The 19,955-nt window shown below is 59.8% G+C and overlaps 1 protein-coding gene across 2 annotated transcripts; it reads left to right on the top strand.

The window, feature by feature from the left end:
- The first annotated feature begins 1,063 nt into the window (after positions 1-1,063).
- MYO1F (myosin IF) lies at positions 1,064-17,642 on the top strand. Of its 2 annotated transcripts, XM_085040582.1 has the most exons (28): positions 1,069-1,299; positions 4,578-4,715; positions 6,539-6,628; positions 7,127-7,221; positions 7,739-7,826; positions 8,021-8,110; positions 8,615-8,746; positions 8,825-8,959; positions 9,033-9,165; positions 9,497-9,693; positions 9,799-9,879; positions 10,087-10,173; positions 10,325-10,411; positions 10,762-10,929; positions 11,009-11,094; positions 11,968-12,049; positions 12,149-12,255; positions 12,463-12,561; positions 13,079-13,223; positions 13,313-13,427; positions 14,056-14,225; positions 14,333-14,478; positions 14,763-14,909; positions 14,989-15,137; positions 15,373-15,456; positions 15,534-15,735; positions 17,018-17,181; positions 17,259-17,642. In XM_085040582.1, exons 1-28 carry the CDS (start codon positions 1,297-1,299, stop codon positions 17,333-17,335), a joined length of 3,297 nt encoding a protein of 1,098 aa, XP_084896708.1. In that variant the 5' UTR covers positions 1,069-1,296; the 3' UTR covers positions 17,336-17,642. The 2 variants fall into 2 exon arrangements, with proteins under 2 accessions (XP_084896709.1, XP_084896708.1); XM_085040583.1 differs by lacking the exon at positions 17,259-17,642 and having other exon boundaries at positions 1,064-1,299; positions 14,989-15,103; positions 17,018-17,175.
- Positions 17,643-19,955: the final 2,313 nt, after the last annotated feature.

Genomic DNA, 19,955 nt, shown 5'->3' with positions numbered 1-19,955 from the left:
GCTTCTGCTCCCAGTTGTGTTCCTCCAGCCTGGGGTTTGGGTTGGACACCACAATCTGCACCAAAGGAAGGGTTTGGGAGCAGGGAAGGGTTTTCCCCTGGGACCAGAGCAGGTTGGAGCTGCAGGGGTTCACCCAGAGCTGCTGCAGGACATGGAGGAGCAGTTTCCCCCCATGGCACAGAGACCTCCCTGTGTTGGTAATGCTGAGCTGGGCCAGGGGAGGGGAAATTCTGCCCCTTCAGGTGAGACCTCACCTGCAGAGCTGCCTCAGCCCTGGGGAACAACATCAGCAGGACATGGAGCTGCTGGAAAAGTCCAGAGGAGAACATGGAGATGTTCCAAGGGCTGGAGCTCCTCTGCTTTAGGGCCAGGCTGGGAGAGCTGGGGGTGTTCACCTGGAGAAGAGAAGGATCCAGGGAGACCTCAGAGCTCCTGCCAGGGCCTGAAGGAGCTCCAGGAGAGCTGGAGAGGGACTGGGGACAAGGGATGGAGGGACAGGATAAGGGGGAATGGCTTCCCACTGCCAGAGTACAGGGAGAGATGGGATATTGGGAAGGAATTGTTCCCTGTGAGGGTGGGCAGGCCCTGGCACAGGGTGCCCAGAGCAGCTGTGGCTGCCCCTGGATCCCTGGCAGTGTCCAAGGCCAGGTTGGACAGGGCTTGGAGCAACCTGGGACAGTGGAAGGTGTCCCTGCCATGGCAGGGGTGGCACTGGATGAGCTTTAATGTCCTTCCAATGCAAACCATTCTGTGACTGCAGGGGACAGAGACAACATGGTGGCCCAGAGCTGTCTCAGGCTTGGCTTCCTGTAGCAACCCCACCTTTCTCTGCACCTCTTTTATTTAAAAGATCTGGGGGGGTGGGGGGGATCAGCAACCAAAAGAATCTTGCTGCTAAAGCCACCTCCAAGCAGAGTGTCCCCAGCACTGAGTGACCTCCCCTGGAGAGGTGACATCCACCTGTCACTGCAGGGTGAGGGGAAATGCCTCACAGAGGCTCTGAGCATCCCTGCCAGGCTCTGTCCAGCATTCCCCCCTCACCCGGCTCGGTGACACCAGCAGGAGAGGTGGGGACACCCTGGGCAGGGCCACCGCGAGGTCCCCTGGCAGCAGAGCCACCGCTGTCCTCCCCACGCCCAGGAACGGTGCAAAATGAGGAAGTGGGGGGAGGGAAAGAGAATCTGTCACAACTCATAGTCGCAGCAGAAAGGCAAAAACAAAGTGCTCTGGGATGGCCTCGGGCCGGCGGTGACAGAGCCTGCAGCACCCGGCCTGGCCAGGGGACACGGGGACACCATGGTGAGTGCAAGCTGGGCCCTCGGGGACCCCCACCCTGCTCCTCTGGGGCACCCCGGGGTGTCACCCCCTCAGCCCTGCCCTCCCCTGTCCCCAGCACTGTCCCTCTGCCTTGGGAGCTGCCAGGGACCTGCCTGGTGTCCCTGCTGGAGAGAGGACCCTGTGCCCAGCTTGGGGACAGCCACTGGGGCTGGCTGAGGTGCTGGGGGTGGGTGTGGGGTGCTGGGGGCTGGTGTCCCCTAGGACAGCATGGGGACAGCCAGGGGATGGCTCTGTGCTGGCACAGCTTTGGATTCTGCCGTGGTACCCAGGGGACAGCTTTGTGCTCCTCCTGGCCAGCTGGCCACTGATTTCAGCACTGCTGGTGCTGAGCGTGGGCTGGGGGTGACAGCCACGTGTCCCAGGCCAGCAGGGACCCTCTGGGTGCTGGGTGCTCATCCCCACGGGGGGACCCTGCAGGGGACAGGGGACAGGGGCTGCTGCGGGGGACAGGGGCTGCTGGCAGGGCAGCAGCCACTTCTGGAAGTTGATGTGGAGGCAGAAGAGGAAGATGGGAGCTTTCCAAATTAGGAAGATGGAAGATCTCAAAATTAGGAAGATGAAAGCTCCCCGAATTAGGAAGATGCTCAGCCGTGGGCTAAGGGCTGCCACAGCTGTGTCCTTGCAGCCCCCAGCTCTGTGTCCCTGGGGTGATGCTGTCCCCAGCTATTTCCACCCAGACAGGAAGGGGACAGTGGCCAGGTTGAAACCAAACCTTCTCCCACCCACGGTTGTGGCTGTCACCTCCGAGAGGCTGCTCACATGCTGTCCCCAAAGACACCCACACTGTCCCCTCCCTGTCCCCTGAAGCTGCTCTGTGGCTTCCTGAAGGACAAGGAGCTCTGCAGCCAAGCCCCAGCCCCTGCCAGGGCCCAGCTCAGGGTCAGCCCCCATCCCCAGCCCTGCCCCAGCCTGGCTGTGACAGTGAGGTGACAAACCTGCTGCTCCTCCCGAGGCTTCCTGTGGCTTTTAAGGTGTTGCTGTTTCTGGGCTTGGCCTATCTTGACTCAAAAGGTGCCACCTTGGGCTGCATCCGCTGCTTGCTCAGGGCTTGCAGGGGTTGCTTTTTTGTGGTTTCGACCTCAGCTTTGAAGAACAGCATGATGTTTTGCAAGTGCAGGAGCATCCTGGCCCTGGGCACAGGGGTGGTGGCAGTGATGCACAGGGGTGGTGGCTGGGGATGCTGAGGGGCTCCTCGTGTGTCACCTGTCACCTCAGGAGCCAAGTCCCTCCTGCACAGGGGCTGCAAAGGGTGCCTGGAAGGTTATGGGGGGACAGAAGCTTCTCCCTGCTTGGCCTGAGGATGGAACAGCTCCAGGGATGTGTTTGGTCCAGGCTACCTTCCCTGGGCAGCTTTGGCCTGGGGCAGAGCAGGGGACTGAGGAACTGCTGCCCCAAACCCCTGAACGCCAATTAATTTGTGTCCCACTGCAGCCCCATCCCCTGGAGGCTCGCTGGGCACTGAGCTGGGGTCATGCCAGGGCTTTAAGGGACCTGAATTCCTCTCCATCCCGATTTTCCCCAGTTTAGTGGCCCTGCAGCCCCACTCAGGGCAGCCAGGCAGGCTCTGTGCCCCCAGAAACAGGGCAGGAACACCCAGAGCTCTGCAGATCCCCAGGACAAACTCAAATTTGACGTGAGCTGCTGCTTTCCTCACAGCTGGGCTGCACCAGGTGCCCCAGCAGAGCCAGGAAAGCCCCTGAGCTGTCTGGTAGGAAGAGGAGGAGGTGAAGATGTGCTCAGCTCTGAGCAGTTGTGTGGCTGGGGGAGAATCTCTGCATGTCAGCTAGGAAGCTCTGAGCTCTCAGTGCAGGAAATGCTCCAATTTGCCTTAATTTGGCCTCAGTCAGCAGCCTGGGGTGATGTGCCAGAGGTTTGGGGTGATGGGCACAGAGCACAGCAGGGTTTGGCTGCCCTCCTGCTCCTCTCCTCCTGAGGTGGAGGGGTTGGGGTGAAGCTGGGCAGCTCTTGGGGTCCCTGGCAGCTCCCCAGGTGACACCACAGTGACCTGGGGAGGATGGCTGAGCCTGCCTGTGTTCCTCCACATGGATTTTCCAGGGGCTATTAGGATGAAGGCAAGCAAAAGGCCCATAAACAATAACCAGGAGGAAGAGCAGGAGCTCCCTGGGTGGTTTCAGGCTCTGTGAGCAGCCCTGAACCCCCTGAGCTGCCCTAGCTCTGTGCACCCCACGAGAAGGTGGAGGGAAACACAGCCCCACAACCAGCTATAGGGTTGGCTTGCATTTAGGGTTTGGGGAGGGGGCACAGGGGGTGTTTGGGGCTGCAGAGCCCTGTGAGGAGGGAGGCAGGCAGGGCTGCAGGATCACAACAGAGCCAGGCTGTGACAAACACCCCAGGGTGGCTGGGGAGGGCTGGGGGCACCCAGCAAAAATCAGGAACCTCCAAAGGTGCTGGGATCCAGAGCTCTGAAACCTTGAGAGCCTGCAGGAAAATCAAGCAAAAGGGGAAGAGAAGAAGAAAAGGGAAACGGAAAGAGTAAGAGGCCAGGGGTGATGGGGGAGAAGTGAAATCGGTGATGGGAGCATGGGGGTGAAAGAGGAACCGTGGGGACAGGGACAGAGGAGCCACAGACAGCTCCAGACAGGGCACCACAGCTGTGCCCAGCTCCTGTCTGGGGACATCTGGGGTGGGTTTGGCACAATGAAATCATCCTCTCCTCTCCCCTTCCCTCGCTGTGTTCACCCAGAAGGGCTGAAATCACAGCCCAGTTCTGCTGCTGCCCCTGAGAGACCAGAGCTGGGTGGGGTGGGGACAGCTGGACAGAGGCTGCTGGCATCTCCCTGGGCAGGGGGAAGGGGCATGGGGGCACAGGGGTGCCAGGAGGATGTGGGGGTGCACAGGATGTCACCACCCTCCTTCCCCTGCGTTGTTCTGGCTCATGATCTGTGCTTCAACAGCTTCGTTAGTCCTTCATTAACCTGAGCTAATGAGTTCTTAATGAACCCGGGTGAGGAGCTGGGACAGGTCCTGTCTGCTCCTCTCGGGTGCCAGGAGGGGAGGAAGGACCCAGAGGGTTGGGACAAACCCCAGTGCTCTGGATTTTGAGCTCTGCACATTCCCAGCTTGGCCAAACCAAGGAGGTGGACAAACCTCCCTGGCCAAACCAAAAGCAGGAGGTGTCTGGTTTGAGGTGACAGCAATCCCAGCTCCCGGCAGCTCCGAGGACAGAGCCAGCCCTGGTGGCAGGCGGTGGCACTGTCGCTGTGTCCCTGTCCCCGCAGGGCAGCAAGGAGCGCTTCCACTGGCAGAGCCACAATGTCAAGCAGAGCGGCGTGGACGACATGGTGCTGCTGTCCAAGATCTCCGAGGAGGCCATCGTGGAGAACCTCAAGAAGCGTTTCATGGACGATTTCATCTTTGTATCCTCCCGCGGGCAGTGGGGACAGGCGGGGGAGCAGCAGGGATTGGCCTCAAGGCTTTGGCAGGGCTGCCGCAGAGCTTTCAGAGTGTCCTCTGTGGGGACAGGATGGGGACTGGCTGCGGGAATGTCACCAATGCAGCTGAGGGGCACTTGGCAGGGACACAGCGACCAAACCCCTGCCCTGCTGTGCTCCAGCATCCACTTTGGTCCTTCCTCTGGAGCCACAAAGCCCCAAACAAAGCTCCTCATTCACTGCCTCCCCCTGTTCTGCACAGCAGAGATGTCCCTGCCTGTGACCGGGGTGGCAGCAGTGACCCTGGTGGCAGCAGTGACCAAGGTCCCCCGCTGCTGTCACCCACCTCCAGCGATGCCCACAGCACCTCCTGGCTGCTCTGCACCCTCGCAAATCCAGGCAAACCCGGGATGGAGCGGGACGGGCACGGGGAGGAGGAGATGCTGTCCCTCGTCCCCAGCGATGCCAGGACACAGGGGACACCACACAATGCTCCCACCCTGCCCAGTCGCTGCCATCCCGGAGCTGGCACTGCCGGGCTCCAAGCAGCTCTGGAGGAGGATGGGGAGGTGTCCCCAAGGTGTCCCCAAGCCCTCCCTTGCTCACCCCACCCCTGCCTGGGGACATGGCTCAGCGCTCTGGCCCCAGCCCAGCTCCCTGCTCCCCAGCGCGGCGTGGCTGTCCCCGCTGGGGACAAGGAGCAGGGCCCGAGGGACACAGCCAGGCACGGCGAGGGCTCGCCGGGTGGCAGCAGGACCGAGGCGGGCTGAGCCTCCTGCCCGCTCTGCTGTGGTTTCCCAAAAGATGCTGCTCTGTCCTTACAAGGCGATGCTGTCCCGGCTGTGACTCAGCCACCTCCCCCCTGCAGCCCTGGGGCTTCACATGTGTTTGGGGGTTGGCTTTTGGGGGATATTTTTTTTTGGTTTTTGAGGGAAAAAATACCCCACGCAGCCTCTCTCTTCCTTTTTTTTCTGCACTGCTGCACGCAGGGCTCTGTCCAGTCATGACTCAACATCCCAAGCTTCTGCATTTCCCAGAAAAGCCTCCCTCCTCCTGCCCTTTGGCCGCTGTCCCCCTGCCCCTCTCTCAGGTGGGACATAAATGGGATATCAAAGGCTTGGGATAACCTGCACTGCTCCATCCCCAACCTCCATCTCCTGGCTCATCCCCATCCCGCTGCTGCACCATTCCCAGGTGCAATTCCCTGCTTTTCCACTCCCTGCTGCACTGAGCTACTTGGGCACGCTGCAGGAAAGGCAATGGAGTGGCTGTGGGCAGGGGAAGGTAGGAGCCGCAGCTCCTCTCCTCTTTGTGCCTCAGTTTCCCTGGCTATAAAATCGGGATTAGCTCCAGCTGCAAAAGCCGCAGGTGGAGGGTGAATTGTAGGAGGTTCTGGGATGCTGGAGAAGCTTTTGGAGCTGATCCTCAGCCAGAGCAGGGAGTTGAGGGGATGCTCCTGCAGCCATCCCACTGCAGGGGACAACCTGGGCCAAGGAAATGCTGAGAGAGCTCCAGGTCAGGGCAGCAGAGCAGCTCTGCTGGTGCCAAGCTGGAAACCCTCATGGCATTCCTGGTGCAGCTCCTAAGGCATGGAAAGGATCCCATAACCACCTTCCTGCTTCCAGGGTGGGATTGGGCAGTGGGATGGGGACATGGGAAGGGAACATCTTTGTGGAATTCCCAGTGCAGCTCCCAGGACATGACAGGGATCCTGAAAGTGCTTTCCTGCATCCAGGGTGGGGCTGGGCAGTGGGAAGGGGACACATGGCACATGGCACAGGACACACAGCCCTTGACCTGCTGCCCAGACCTACATCGGGCCCGTGCTGATCTCGGTGAACCCCTTCAAGCAGATGCCGTATTTCACCGACCGCGAGATCGAGCTGTACCAGGGCGCGGTGAGGCTGCCGCGGGCGATTTGGGGTTAATTCTGTGCAAAATCCTCAGGCGTGTCACCTGAGGGTTCCCATCCTCCCCAGCCCCTCGGGGGCTGCAGGGGTCAGGGCTCCCAACAAGAGTCGGTGGTGAAACCCAGCAGCAAATCTGCATTCCTGGGAAATTCAGCTCAGAAATGCATCCTAAAGCAACCCAAACATGGCAAAATGCAGCCGGAGTGGCTCTGCCCCAGCGAGCTTCCCGAGGAGGAGGGGAGAGTCAAAAAGCACCAGACATGCTGCTGATGAGCTGGGGGTTGTGGGAAGAGACTGATTGCCACGTGGGCAGGGTTATGGGGTTTGGGGAGGGGAGCTGGGGTCTGCTCTGTGCCCAACACTGCTGTCCTTGTCCCCTTTTTAGGGTCTGTGTGAAGAGGCTGATTCCCCTGAGGGTTATGGGGTTTGGGGAGGGGAGCTGGGGCTGCTCTGTGCCAAAAACTGCTGTCCCTGTCCCCTCTTTAGGCCCAGTATGAAAATCCCCCCCACATCTACGCCCTGACTGACAACATGTACAGGAACATGCTGATCGATGGGGAGAACCAGTGCGTCATCATCAGGTACTGGGGGACACTGGGGCACAGCTGGGGTGTCCCTGCCCCTGGGGACAGCTGTCCCCATCACCCATCTCCCCAACCCAGGGGTTTCCCAGCTAAGAGGTGGCTGAAGAGAGGTGGCTCCAGGACTCTGGGGTGTCTGCAGGGACCCCCATGGCCACAAGCCCCAGGCAAGGCTGTGACCAGGAGGGTCCTGGGCAGGGCCAGAGCCTTGTGCAATGCACCTTTCCGGTGCAGTGTTGCAAGGGAAATGGTCAGGATGTGGGGCAAGGCTGGGAACTTCCCTCTGAGGCTCCCAAATCTCCCTCCTCCCCTTCTAAATCCGCCAACAAAAAAATCCAACATCTCCCGGAGCAGCTTCTCACCGAGCCATGCTCTGCTCACACTGATACCCAAGGGAGTGGCCACGGTCCCCAAAACTCACTGTCATGCTCTGGTCCTGCTCCAGGACCCCAAAGCCCCCAGGATGGGCACTCAGGTGGGGCTGTTTCACATCTGCCCTGCTTTGCTGTTTGCACAGCGGAGAAAGCGGCGCTGGGAAAACGGTGGCAGCGAAATACATCATGGGCTACATCTCCAAAGTGTCTGGGGGTGGGGAGAAGGTCCAGGTGAGTCTGTTGTCCCCCCTGCCCCTCATCACTTCACCTCCCAGCTGATCCCCTCCACCCTGACCCCAAGCCCTCAGCTGGTGGCACACAGAGCAGCCACTCCAGGGCTGGGGACATGCCAAACCCCAGCTCTGTCCCCAACCCCAGAGCTGTGGGGCACAGCTGTGCTCAGCCCTCCCTTCCTGTGTCACCAGCACGTGAAGGACATCATCCTGCAGTCCAACCCGCTGCTGGAAGCCTTTGGGAATGCCAAAACTGTGCGGAACAACAACTCCAGCCGCTTCGTGAGTGCCAGGGCAGGTGCAGGGGGTCAGCAGTGCAGCAGAGTCGCTGACCCAGCTGGGAAAAGCTGACCTTTAAGGTCAAGTCCAAGCATTCCACCACCTCTGCCAAGCCACCACTGGACCATGTACCCAAGTGCCACATCTACCCATCTTTTAAATCCCTCCAGAGATGGTGACTCCACCACAATCTGTTCCAGTGCCTGACCACCATTTCCATGAAGGAATTGTTCCTCATATCTAACCTAAATCTCCCCTGGGGCAATGTGAGGCCATTTCCTCTTGTCCTGTTGTCCCGCTGGCTATTACCTGGGAGAAGAGACTGACCCCACCTGGCTCCAGCCTCCTTTTGGGCAGCTGTAGGGAGCGATGAGGTCTCCACAGAACCCAACTGTCTTCAGCCAGGGGTTGCACAGCCCAGCAAAGCTCCTGGTGTGGTGGGAGAGCAGCCAGGGCTGGGGGGAATGAACAATCCCATGGCTCTGAGCAGGATCTGTGCCCAAACAGGGAAAATACTTCGAGATCCAGTTCAGCCGGGGCGGAGAACCTGATGGGGGCAAGATCTCCAACTTCCTGCTGGAGAAGTCACGGGTGGTGAGCCAGAATGAGTGCGAGAGGAATTTCCACATCTACTATCAGGTATGAGGGTGCTCTGGAGCCACCAGGCTGCAGGGAGGACCAGGAGCTGGGTGACCACAGCCCCCTGTCCCCTCCCAGCTCATCGCAGGGGCGTCCCAAGAGCAGAGGCAGAATTTGGGCATCATGAGCCCAGATTATTACTTCTACCTGAACCAGACAGACACCTACCAGGTGGAGGGCACAGATGACCGCAGTGACTTCCTCGAGACCATGGTGAGTGCCCAGATGGGGATTCCCCAAAGGTTGTGGGGCCGGGCAGAGGCTCACGGGGTCTCCACACCCCCAGAACGCCATGCAGGTCATCGGCATCTGCGGGGAGGACCAGCAGCTGGTGCTGCAGATCGTGGCGGGGATCCTGCACCTGGGCAACATCAGCTTTCGGGAGGAGGGCAACTACGCCCGGGTGGAGAACGCTGACTGTGAGTAGCCAAGGAGCCCCAGGGGATGGGTGGGGACAGTCACAGGGACACTTGGGAATGAGCGGCAAACTGGCTGCGTCACAAATCCCCCGGTGGGCGAGGGAGGTGGTACCAGCACCTTCCTGATATTAGAGACAGGGAAACTGAGGCAGCGAGCAAATGGCTCAGCCAAAGCTTGATTAGCCAGGGGACAGATGGCAGGTGTCACCTGGGGAGAGGGAGGGCCCATCCCATGTCCCTTGTCATTGTCCCACTGCTGTCCTTCACCTTGGATGGGGCTGGGGGCTCTGGATGGGCAGAACACAGCTCTGAGCAGCCCCCCTGTGCCCAGCCCTGGCCTTCCCTGCCTACCTGCTGGGGGTGGACCAGGAGCGCCTCAACGAGAAGGTGACCAGCAGGAAGATGGACAGCAAGTGGGGTGGCCGCTCCGAGTCCATCACCGTCACCCTCAACGTGGAGCAGGCTGCCTACACCCGCGACGCCCTGGCCAAGGGGCTCTACGCCCGCGTCTTCGACTTCCTCGTGGAGGTGTGTGGGCCTGTGGGCTGGCTGGAGAGGGGATGGTCACCATCCTCTCCAGGACATGGCCAATCCCACTGCCCTGTGCCCACTGTGTCCCCTCTGCCCCCACAGTCCATCAACAGGGCCATGCAGAAGCCGTACGAGGAGTACAGCGTTGGGGTGCTGGACATCTATGGCTTTGAGATATTCCAGGTGGGTGATATCCCAGGATGTGGCTGTGCTGGAGGATTCCAGCTGGGAATGTCCTGCTCTGCCCCCACAGCAAGGACAGCACCTGGGTCAGTGGCCCCGAGAAGGGTCCCTAGAGCAGCACCCAAGAGGTGCTGGTTGGGGTCCTCCCAGTGAGCCAGAGGAGCAGAAAACAACTCAGCACCCTTTTCTCTTCCATCTTTCATCCAGAAAAATGGCTTTGAGCAATTCTGCATTAACTTTGTGAACGAGAAGCTGCAGCAGATCTTCATCGAGCTGACCCTGAAGGCAGAGCAGGTATAGGGGGGCAGGGCTGGGGGGCTGTAGGGCTGTGCCAGCACCCCAAATCCTGCACCCCCCTTCTCCCCAGCACCCCCAGCTGGAGCAGGGGGTCTGCAGCACATCCCGGGGGCTCAGGGTCCACCCAGCTCTCCCTGTGCTCCCCCAGGAGGAGTATGTGCAGGAGGGGATCAAGTGGACACAGATCCAGTACTTCAACAACAAGGTGGTGTGTGACCTGATCGAGAACAAGCTGGTGAGTGGGGTCTCCTCTGCCAGGGAGGATTTTTGGGGAGCAGAGGCATCCAGACAGGGCGGGGTGGGTTCTGTTGTTGAGGTGGGAGAAACCAGTCCTGCCAAGGAGCAGAGAATCCCAGGATGGTTTGAGTTGGAAGGACCTTAAAGCCCATCCAGTGCCACCATTGCCATGGACAGTGACACCTTCCACTGTCCCAAGGTGCTCCAAGCCCTGTCCAGCCTGGCCTTGGACACTGCCAGCACCTGTGGGAGAGCAGCAGCTCCAAGCTGCTGCTCAACATGAAGCAGCTGTGCCCAGGTGCAAGACTGGACCCTGTCACACCCATGGCTTCCTTTTTCCTGTCCCAGAACCCTCCTGGCATCATGAGTGTCCTGGATGACGTCTGTGCCACCATGCACGCCACGGGCGAGGGCGCCGACCAGACCCTGCTGCAGAAGCTGCAGGCGGCCGTGGGCACCCATGAGCACTTCAACAGCTGGAACTCGGGCTTTGTCATCCACCACTATGCTGGCAAGGTGGGCAGGGCACCCCAAACCCCACAGCCTGCGCCCCACAGCCCCAACCCCTGCAGCTGAGGTGTCCTGCTGTCCCCAGGTGTCCTACGATGTGAACGGCTTCTGCGAGCGCAACAGGGATGTGCTTTTCACCGACCTCATCGAGCTCATGCAGAGCAGTGAGCAGTGAGTTTGGGATTCTGGGGCATCCCAAAAGGGCTGGGGCACCCCAAAAGGGCTGGGGCACAGGGCAGGGTCCTCAACATCCTCACCTTAAAGGCTGGTCCTAAAATAGGGCTTACCTGAAACAGAGGGCAGACGAGGTTAGGAGAATAAAAAGCAGACAAATTTATTAAATGCCTTTAGGTATATTTAGGGCAGACAGAGCCCACTTGTGAGGCTACACCCAAAATGGATGCTGAGTCACGAGATCTCCACATTTTATTAAGTTCAGTCTATTAACATATCAGCCTCAATTCTCCAATTACACCTTCAGGTGATGATGTCAACCACCCCAAGCCTGCTTCCCCCAGTTCACTGTTTTTTACATGTTTTGGGACTCTGAGGCAGCAAAGTGTCCTTGCATTTTCCACTGAGAGCAGTGTTTTGGCTAAAATGCTGGGAACAGAGGTTTTTAGCACTTTATATGCAGCCTGGAGCTGCACACCAGAACTACAGTTACATGAAAAATAGAAGCTAAAAATCCTTAAGGCATCAATCCTGCCTTTGTGGGCATCACAGCTCGGAGTGCTCAGTCCTGCATCACCCCATGGGCATTGGGGGCATCCCAGAGCTGGGCAGAGTGGGATCATCCACCAGTGGGATCATCCACTTGGACTGATGCTATTTTAGGACACTGATAGGACGCCTATGGAAGCCAAACCCCCAATGCTCCAAGCAAGGTCAATCTGATCCTGCTCCCAGGGGTGGTTGGGGAGGATGAATACAGCCCCAGAGCACAGGATTTCCCAGCAGCAGAAGGCAGAGCTGCAGTCAGCCTCAGCTCAGGCCGTGCTGAGCCTGGCAGCTCTCACCTGGGGACTGTCACCTCCCTTCCAGTGGTTTCATCCGGATGCTTTTCCCAGAAAAACTTGATTCTGACAAAAAGGGACGACCGACCACCGCAGGCTCCAAGATCAAGGTGTGTCCCCTGGGCTGCAGGGTGTGTCCCTCTGGGGCGTGGCAGGGGCTGTGCTCCCACCGTCCCCTCTGACACTACAGAGGTCGATCCTTGCACCAGAAACAGGCCAACGACCTGGTGAACACCCTCATGAAGTGCACCCCACACTACATCCGCTGCATCAAACCCAACGAGACCAAGAAACCCCGGGACTGGGAGGAGAGCAGGTAACAAGGAGCCCCCAGAGCCCAGGGAATGGGATTGGCCATGGAGAGGTGGCCAGGACCAGCTTTCCTCCAAAAACTGCAGCCTTGGGCGGCTCTCTCTGAGATGTTCACACCCAGGGGAGCACAAGGAGTGGTGGGGACTCATTGTGCTCTTTAGGTGCACCTTTAGGTCCCCTCCTGAGCTGTTGTCCCACGTTGTCCCCACAGGGTGAAGCACCAGGTCGAGTACCTGGGGCTGAAGGAGAACATCCGGGTGCGCCGGGCAGGGTTTGCCTACCGCCGCCTCTTCCACAAATTCCTGCAACGGTGAGGGATGGGGCTGGCAGATCCCACAGCTCAGCCCTGACCCACAGCTCCTCGTTAGGAGGAAATTCTGCCCTGGGAGGGTGGGGAGGCCCTGGTGCAGCTTCACAGGATAAGAGAGTTCGGGGTGTTCAACCTGGAGAAGAGAAGGCTCCAGGGAGACCTCAGAGCCCCTGCCAGGGCCTGAAGGGGCTCCAAGAGAGCTGGAGAGGGACTGGGGACAAGGGCTGGAGGGACAGGACACAGGGAATGGCTTCCCACTGCCAGAGGGCAGGGAGAGATGGGATATTGGGAAGGAATTGTTCCCTGGAAGGGTGGGGAGGGGCTGGGATGGATTTCCCTGAGAAGTTGTGGCTGTCCCTGGATCCCTGGCAGTGTCCAAGGCCAGGTTGGACAGGGCTTGGAGCAGCCTGGGATGGTGGAAGGTGTCCCTACCATGTCAGGGGTGGAATGAGATGAGCTTTAAGATCCCTTCCACCCCTAACCACTGTGGCATCCTGTGACTGGTTTCTCCCCACAGCTATGCCATCCTCACCCCCGAGACGTGGCCATCGTGGCGAGGGGATGAGCGCCAGGGAGTGCAGCACCTCCTGCGCTCGGTCAACATGGACCCTGACCAGTACCAGATGGGCAGGAGCAAGGTGTTCGTCAAGAACCCCGAGTCGGTGCGTGGCCCTGAGCCCTCTGGGGACACTGAGGGTGGCACTGGGGAGGCTTTGGGGTGTATTGGCTCAGCACTGCCTGTCCCTCCCAGCTCTTCCTCCTCGAGGAGATGCGGGAGAGGAAATTCGATGGCTTCGCCCGGGTGATCCAGAAGGCGTGGCGCAGACACATCGCCATCCGGAAATACGAGCAGATGAGAGAGGAGGGTAAGGCCGGGCCAGGATGGGGTCAGTGCCACCCCTGCTGTCCTTTTAGGGTGCCTTTCAGTGGGGCAGCCCAGCTGTCAGAGCAGCAGCTCCTGATCATGGCACTAGTAGGGATCAGGCGATGGAGGAACTGGCCCATGAGATGTTGGGAGGCTTTTCCCACTCTGAGAGGAGCACAGATTTCCTGCTCCTATTCCCAGCCCTGGCAGGGGCCACGGGACAGACACAGATCCTTGTGCTGTCTGGCTCTGTGCTTCATTGCTTGCACAGGGATGGAGGTGAGCAGCTGGGAGTCAGTGCTGGCACAAGGATGGGACAAGCCACTGCTCCCTGCCTGACCCTATCCCAGGTTTTCCCACCTTCCCAAGCATGCAGTGAAAAATCGAGGAGGAAATCCCATGAAGCACCTGGGTCCATCCCTCCTTCCCACAGCACGAGGGTTTTTGAAGGCAGTTCATGGGTTTCAAAGCCAGCCAAGCTCAAGCAGCTGGGATTCCTCCCAAGGCACAGAACAAACCCCACTTGCTGGTGCCATGATCCATGTGACAGCTGCCACAGCTGGTTGGGGGGCTCTGAGCCACCAGCACAGAGCCCTGTCCCACCAGCATGGCCTCGGGGTCCTTCCCAGCTGCCAGCATTCTCTACAACTTCAAAGAGCGGCGGAGGAACAGCATCAACAGGAATTTCGTGGGTGATTACCTGGGCATGGAGGAGCGGCCGGAGCTGCGCCAGTTCCTGGCCAAGCGGGAGCGAATCGACTTCGCCGACTCCATCACCAAATACGACCGCAGGTTCAAGGTGAGGACACTCCTGGGGCTGGGACTGGCTGAGCTGCAGCTGGTGTTGGCTTCCCTTGGGTGGGGTTTGTGCAAAGCTCCTCACCCCCTTCTGCTGCTCTTTCCCAGCCCATCAAGAGGGATTTCATCCTCACCCCCAAGTACTTCTACCTGATCGGGAGGGAGAAGGTGAAGAAGGGGCCTGAGAAGGGGCAGATCAAGGAGGTGCTCAAGAAGAAGGTGGAGCTGCAGGCGGTGAGCGGAGTGTCGCTGAGGTGTGTCCCTCCCCACGGGCTCTGCATGGCCTGGCTTCCCCCATCACCTCCAGCAGCCTCTCCATGCCCTGGTGCTGCCCAGCCCCTCACCCATCCAGCCCTGAGGAGGAGGAGGCTCCCCACAGGGAGCTTTGCAGATGGGGCTGTGGAGGTCAAGGAGTTTTCCAGCTAAATCACCCTTCAAATATCCTGGGGTGGACCCAAGTCCAGCAGGGCCCCCAACTCCCCCCCAGCCCAGCTGGCATCAGCCTTGGTGGGGTTGACACCCCTGCTTGCTCCCCCAGCACCAGGCAGGACGACTTCTTCATCCTCCACGAGAACGACGCTGACAATTTCTTGGAGTCCATCTTCAAGACGGAGCTGATCAGCCTCTTGTGCAAACGCTTCGAGGAGCTCACCCGCTCCAAGCTGCCCCTCTCCTTCAAGGACACGTAAGGATGGGGGCCAGGAGAGGGGACAGAGCAGGACAGGGTCCTGTCACAGCAGCCTCATGGCTCCTCTCGCCCCCAGACTACAGTTTCGGGTGAAGAAGGAGGGCTGGGGTGGCGGTGGCACCCGAAACGTCACCTTCCTCCGAGGCCAGGGTGACGTGGCCACCCTCAAAGCTGGAGGCAAAACCCTTACGGTCAGCATTGGGGATGGGCTCCCCAGGAATGCCAGTGAGTGCCAGGGCACTGGGGGGTGGCAGGGGTGGGACACAGGAGCGCTGGGGTCACAGGGCACAGCTGGAGGCCTGGGAACATTGGGATGAGCTGGGTGTACCCTGCGGGGTTTGTGTCTCACCCGGGAAGGAGCTCTGGTGATGGGGCAGCACGGGGAGCTTTGGGGAACAGGGTCCAAATGGGGGGACAGCCCCTAGAGCTGTCACCTAACGGGGGGCTTGTGTCCCCCCAGAGCCCACAAGGAAGGGGGCAGCACAGGGCAGAGGTGGCAGCAGGTGTCCAGCACCCTCCCGAAGTGCTCCAGCAGCACCCAGAGGTGAGGAGGGGGCAGCAGGGTGGGGGGACCCCAGCTGGGATCCAGGCTCTGCACGGACCTGGGATGGGGTGTTGCAGGAGCCTGCAGGAACGGAGCCCCCCAGTTCCCCCGAGGCGATGGCCAAGGCCAGCGGGACACCTACAGGATGCCCCAGAAGCAGACCAGGGGTCCCCCGGCTGCAGCTCTTCCCACCCGCAGCGCTGGCCACCAGCCCAAGGCGCGACCCCCATCCGAGCACAACATGGACTTCCTCAACGTGCCTGACCAGGGCGTGGCCGGGTAGGTCCTGTCCCATGTCCCTCTGCCTGCCCCACCCTCCTCTCCCACTGCCAGCAGCACCAGGAGATGCTTTTTCCCCTGGAGGCAACTGGGGCAATCTGGCTTTGCTGGAAGGACACACCTCCCAGCTCTTGCGCATCCCAGTTCTCCCAGTCCCTGCACTGGGAGAATCCACCTGCAGGCACAGAGCATCCCATGGGTATAGGGCAGCAGAGTGGGAAGGAGGATAAAGCACATCCTATCCCAGTTCTCCCAGTCCCTGCACTGGGAGAATCCACCTGCAGGCACAAAGCACCTCAGGATGGGCGGGGGGGAGTGCAGCTCATCCTGCCCCAGTTCCCCCAGTCCCTGCACTGGGAACACCCACCTGAACTGCAGGCTCAGAGCAGCCCATGTGCAGTGTTTTTTAAGGACATGCACGGACTTCACCGTGGTATGGCAAAGACACTTCATTGCAAAAATTTAGGGTTCTTAAACTGTTAGTTTGTTATGAGTTTATATGCTCGTGAGGCACAACAAATGAGCTTAACCAACCACCAGAGACCACGATAGGAACAGCATCAGGTGTGACCAACCATGAGCCCCACAGTGTGAGCACTGATTGATTCTAATCATTGTTTTACAATTCTGTAACTTGCTTTTCGCATCTAGTTTAGCCGAATCATTCCCAGAATGCTTTTTTAGTTAGCCAAAGTCACAGAAGTGAGCAAGGATTTTCCAAGGGCAGCAAGGCACTCGCTTTGCAAGGCCTTTCTGCTCCACAATACCCATGGATGGGGCCAGCAGGGGACATTGGGGTCACCAGGATGGTCTTGGGGTCACTCTGGGGACATTGGGGATGCTCTGGGGCAGTCACTCAGGTGGGGGGGACATTGGGGACCCCTGTGGGTCACTTTGGGGACATTGGGGACACCCTGGGGATCATTTTGGGGACCCCCCAGTGGTCATCAGGGCAGCCTGGGGGTCACTAGGACTTTGGAGTCCCCTTCAAGGGTCACTCTGGGGACATTGGGGACACCCCTGGAGGGGTCACTCGGGTGGGGGGGGGGACATTGGGGACACCCTGGGGCCACTTTAGGGATGTTGGGGACACCCCGGTGGTCACTTTGGGGAGCCTCAAGGGTCACTCTGAGGACATTAGGGACACCCTGGGGTCACTCTGTGGACACTGGGGACATCCCAGAGGGGACACTCAGGTGGGGGAAGTACACTGAGGACAGCAGGGAGCAACATATCCACCATCCCCCACCCCGGTGTGACCATCCCTCCCTGTCACCCCCAGCATGCAGCGCCGGCGCAGTGTGACCCAGCGGCCACCGCCAGCCCGGCGCCCCAAGCCCCAGCCCAAGGAGGGGCCGCGGTGCAGGGCGCTCTACCAGTACCTGGGGCAGGACGTGGACGAGCTCAGCTTCAACGTTGGGGACATCATTGACATCCTGCTGGAAGGTACCAGCCTCCTGCCCTGCCCAGCTGCCCGACCCATGCTGGCAGCACACCTCACCTGCCTCTTCTCCCCTCCCCAGATGCGTCCGGCTGGTGGAAGGGCCGGCTGCACGGCAAGGAAGGGCTTTTCCCCGGGAATTACGTGCAGAGGATCTGAGCTGGAGGAAAGGAGGTCACCTTCCTCCCAGCCCACCTCCAGAGGCTGTGCCCAGGGTGCCAGTGGTGGCTCCATGAAGTTTTCCCACCAATGCTGGCATGGAGCAAGTGTTTCCTCATGAGCCCCCGGACTGTGTGGTGCCAACAGCTGAATCCCACCTGCCCTTTTTGATTTGGGGACATCCCTGCAGCAAGGACAGGCTCTTTGCTGCTTGTTCATACCCTGGGACTGAAATTGCTCCGTGGAATGGATAGAATCGTTGTTAATAATTATGGTAAATAGCCAGACTCAGCAAATCTGACTCAAATATTCAGTCTGGGGTTTGTATTTCACCCTGGTGCCGATTCCCAGTGTGGCTGTGACAAGAGCTGGGACGTGGGCACACACAGATCAGAGGCAGCCCTGCTCCCCCTGCTCTGAACCCTCCAGAAAATGCTGAGCACACCAACCAGCTCTCCCGGGGATCCAGCTCGGGCTTCTCCACCTCCTGCCGGGCTCTGCATCGCTCAGCACAGCCGCTGGGAGCTGCCGGGACAGCAGCGAGGCAAAACAGGGCCGGGGTGCTGTCCCCATTCCCTGATTTCTCGCAGGAAAAACTCCCAGGATCTCCCAGACAAAGCCCACGGGGCTGTCACAGCTTTGTCTGGCGGTGCTCAGGGGCAGGGGGGTCTCACCCATGGGGGGATAGGGTGGATGTATGGGGTGGCAACATCCATCGTCAGCTGCAGCAGCTCAGGGGCACCCCAGAGCCCAGGGACATGGGGCAGCGTGGGCTGGGGGTGCTGGGTGGGGGCTCAGTCCCACCCGGGGCTGCTCCGGGAGGTTTTCGCCAGGGAAAGGGATGGACAGGGCCGGAATGTCCAGGAATGTCCAGGGAATGTCCAGGAATGTCCAGGGAATGTCCAGGGAATGTCCGGCTTTCCCCGCTTCCCGCTCCCCCCGCCAGGCCCTGCGCCGGAGGAAGTGACGACAGCCTGATCCCTCAGCCTCACCTCCTAGCCCTCCTCTTCCTCCTGATCCCACGACAGCCTCATCCCACAGAGCCCAGGCTGACATCCCAGCCCTCCTCTTCCTCCTGATCCTACTGACAGCCTCATCCCACAGAGCCCAGGCTGACATCCCAGCCCTCCTCTTCCTCCTGATCCCACTGACAGCCTCATCCCACAGAGCCCAGGCTGACACCCCAGCCCTCCTCTTCCTCCTTCCCTGAGCCCACACCTCAGCCCTCCTCTTCCTCCTTCCCAAATCCCCACCGACAGCCTAATCCCACAGATCCCAGGTTCAACCTCACATCCTAGCCCTCCTCCTCCTCCCTGATCCCACTGACAGCCTGATCCCACAGATCCCAGCCCTCCTCTTCCTCCTTTCCTGATCCCACAGAGCCAACCCTCACACCCCAGCCCTCCTCTTCCTCCCTCCTGAGCCCCCACCCCCGTGTCACACAGACCTCCCCACCTCAGATTTTGGGGTCCAGCAGCCTTCAGGGGACCCTGTGTCCTCCAGGGTGGGGATAACAAAGGGCAGGACCCCACTGGGATGGGAAGTTCCCCATGGGATTGGAAGTTCCTCATGGCCACACACTGGAAATGGTGGTTGCCCCCTGCCCCACCATGATGGGTTTTTTCAGCCTCTGCAGTCCGTGGGGTGATTTTTCCTGTAAATCACAGGTTTTTAGGAGTCCTTGCACTGCAGGGTGCAATGGGGAGAGGGGACCAGGCACCTCTGTTTTTACTTTAATGAAAAATAGTGGCTTTGGAAACTCGGGGGATTTAGGAAAATTCTTCCTGCACCTTCCAGCTTTTCCTTGTGGCTGGGGGAGCAGGAATGGGGGGCAGTGAGGGCTGTCAGGTGGGATGCTCTGCCACTCAGCCCTGCAGAGGTGTGGGAGTTGAGCCACCCCAGGCACTCCCTGGGATGCTCCAGAGGGTTCCAGATGCTCCCTAGGGGTCTGGGGGTCTCTCAGGGGCTCCTGAGAGGATCCTGGAGGCCACAAGGGGCTTGGGGTGCTCCTCAGGGCCACACACGAGTTGGAGGGATGTCCCCAGGAGTCTGGGGTGGTCCCAGGGTGCTCCAAGGAACCAGGGGTGCTCAGAGGGCCCTGGGATGCTCCAAAGGGTCCAGAACTTCCCACAGGGCTCAGGGGCTGAAGCGCCCAGCACACTGCAAAGCCCTGGGATGCTCTGGGGATTCTGAGATGCTTCAAAGCCCCCAGGAAAGTCCAAAAGCCTCAGGATGCTCCATGATCTCTGTCCCTGGAATGTTCCAAAGCCCCAGGATGTTCCAAAAGCCCTGAGATGCTCCAAGACCATCAGGATGCTCGAGCCCCCGGGATGTTCTGAGCCCCTGAGATGATCCAAGACCCCAGGATGCTCCAAGGGCCCTGAGAAGCTCCAAAAGCTTCAGGATGGTCGATGCCTTTCCCGCTCTGGGATGTTCCAAAACCCCACGGGATGCTCCAAAACCCCGGAATGCCCCAAAACCCCCGGGATGCCCCAAAACCCCCGGGATGTTCCAAAACCCCCGAGATGCCCCAAAGCCCCCGGGATGCTCCAAAATTCCGGGGATGCTGCAGCTGCCCGCAGACGCCGGGATGCGGGATGGGCAGAATCCCTCGGGAAAA

The sequence above is a fragment of the Lichenostomus cassidix genome, chromosome 28 (assembly GCF_008360975.1).
Source record: "Lichenostomus cassidix isolate B80296 chromosome 28, HeHo_3.0, whole genome shotgun sequence".
In the NCBI taxonomy this organism is placed as follows: Eukaryota; Metazoa; Chordata; class Aves; order Passeriformes; family Meliphagidae; genus Lichenostomus; species Lichenostomus cassidix.
This window is presented reverse-complemented; position numbering and strand designations above follow the sequence as displayed.

What these genes read in the sequence shown, in the direction of transcription:
- MYO1F (XM_085040582.1), top strand. An exon ending in ATTTCCACATCTACTATCAG is followed by an intron (nt 8,747 to 8,824) that starts GTATGAGGGTGC and finishes GTCCCCTCCCAG; the next exon opens with CTCATCGCAGGGGCGTCCCA. An exon ending in ACCTGATCGAGAACAAGCTG is followed by an intron (nt 10,412 to 10,761) that starts GTGAGTGGGGTC and finishes TTCCTGTCCCAG; the next exon opens with AACCCTCCTGGCATCATGAG.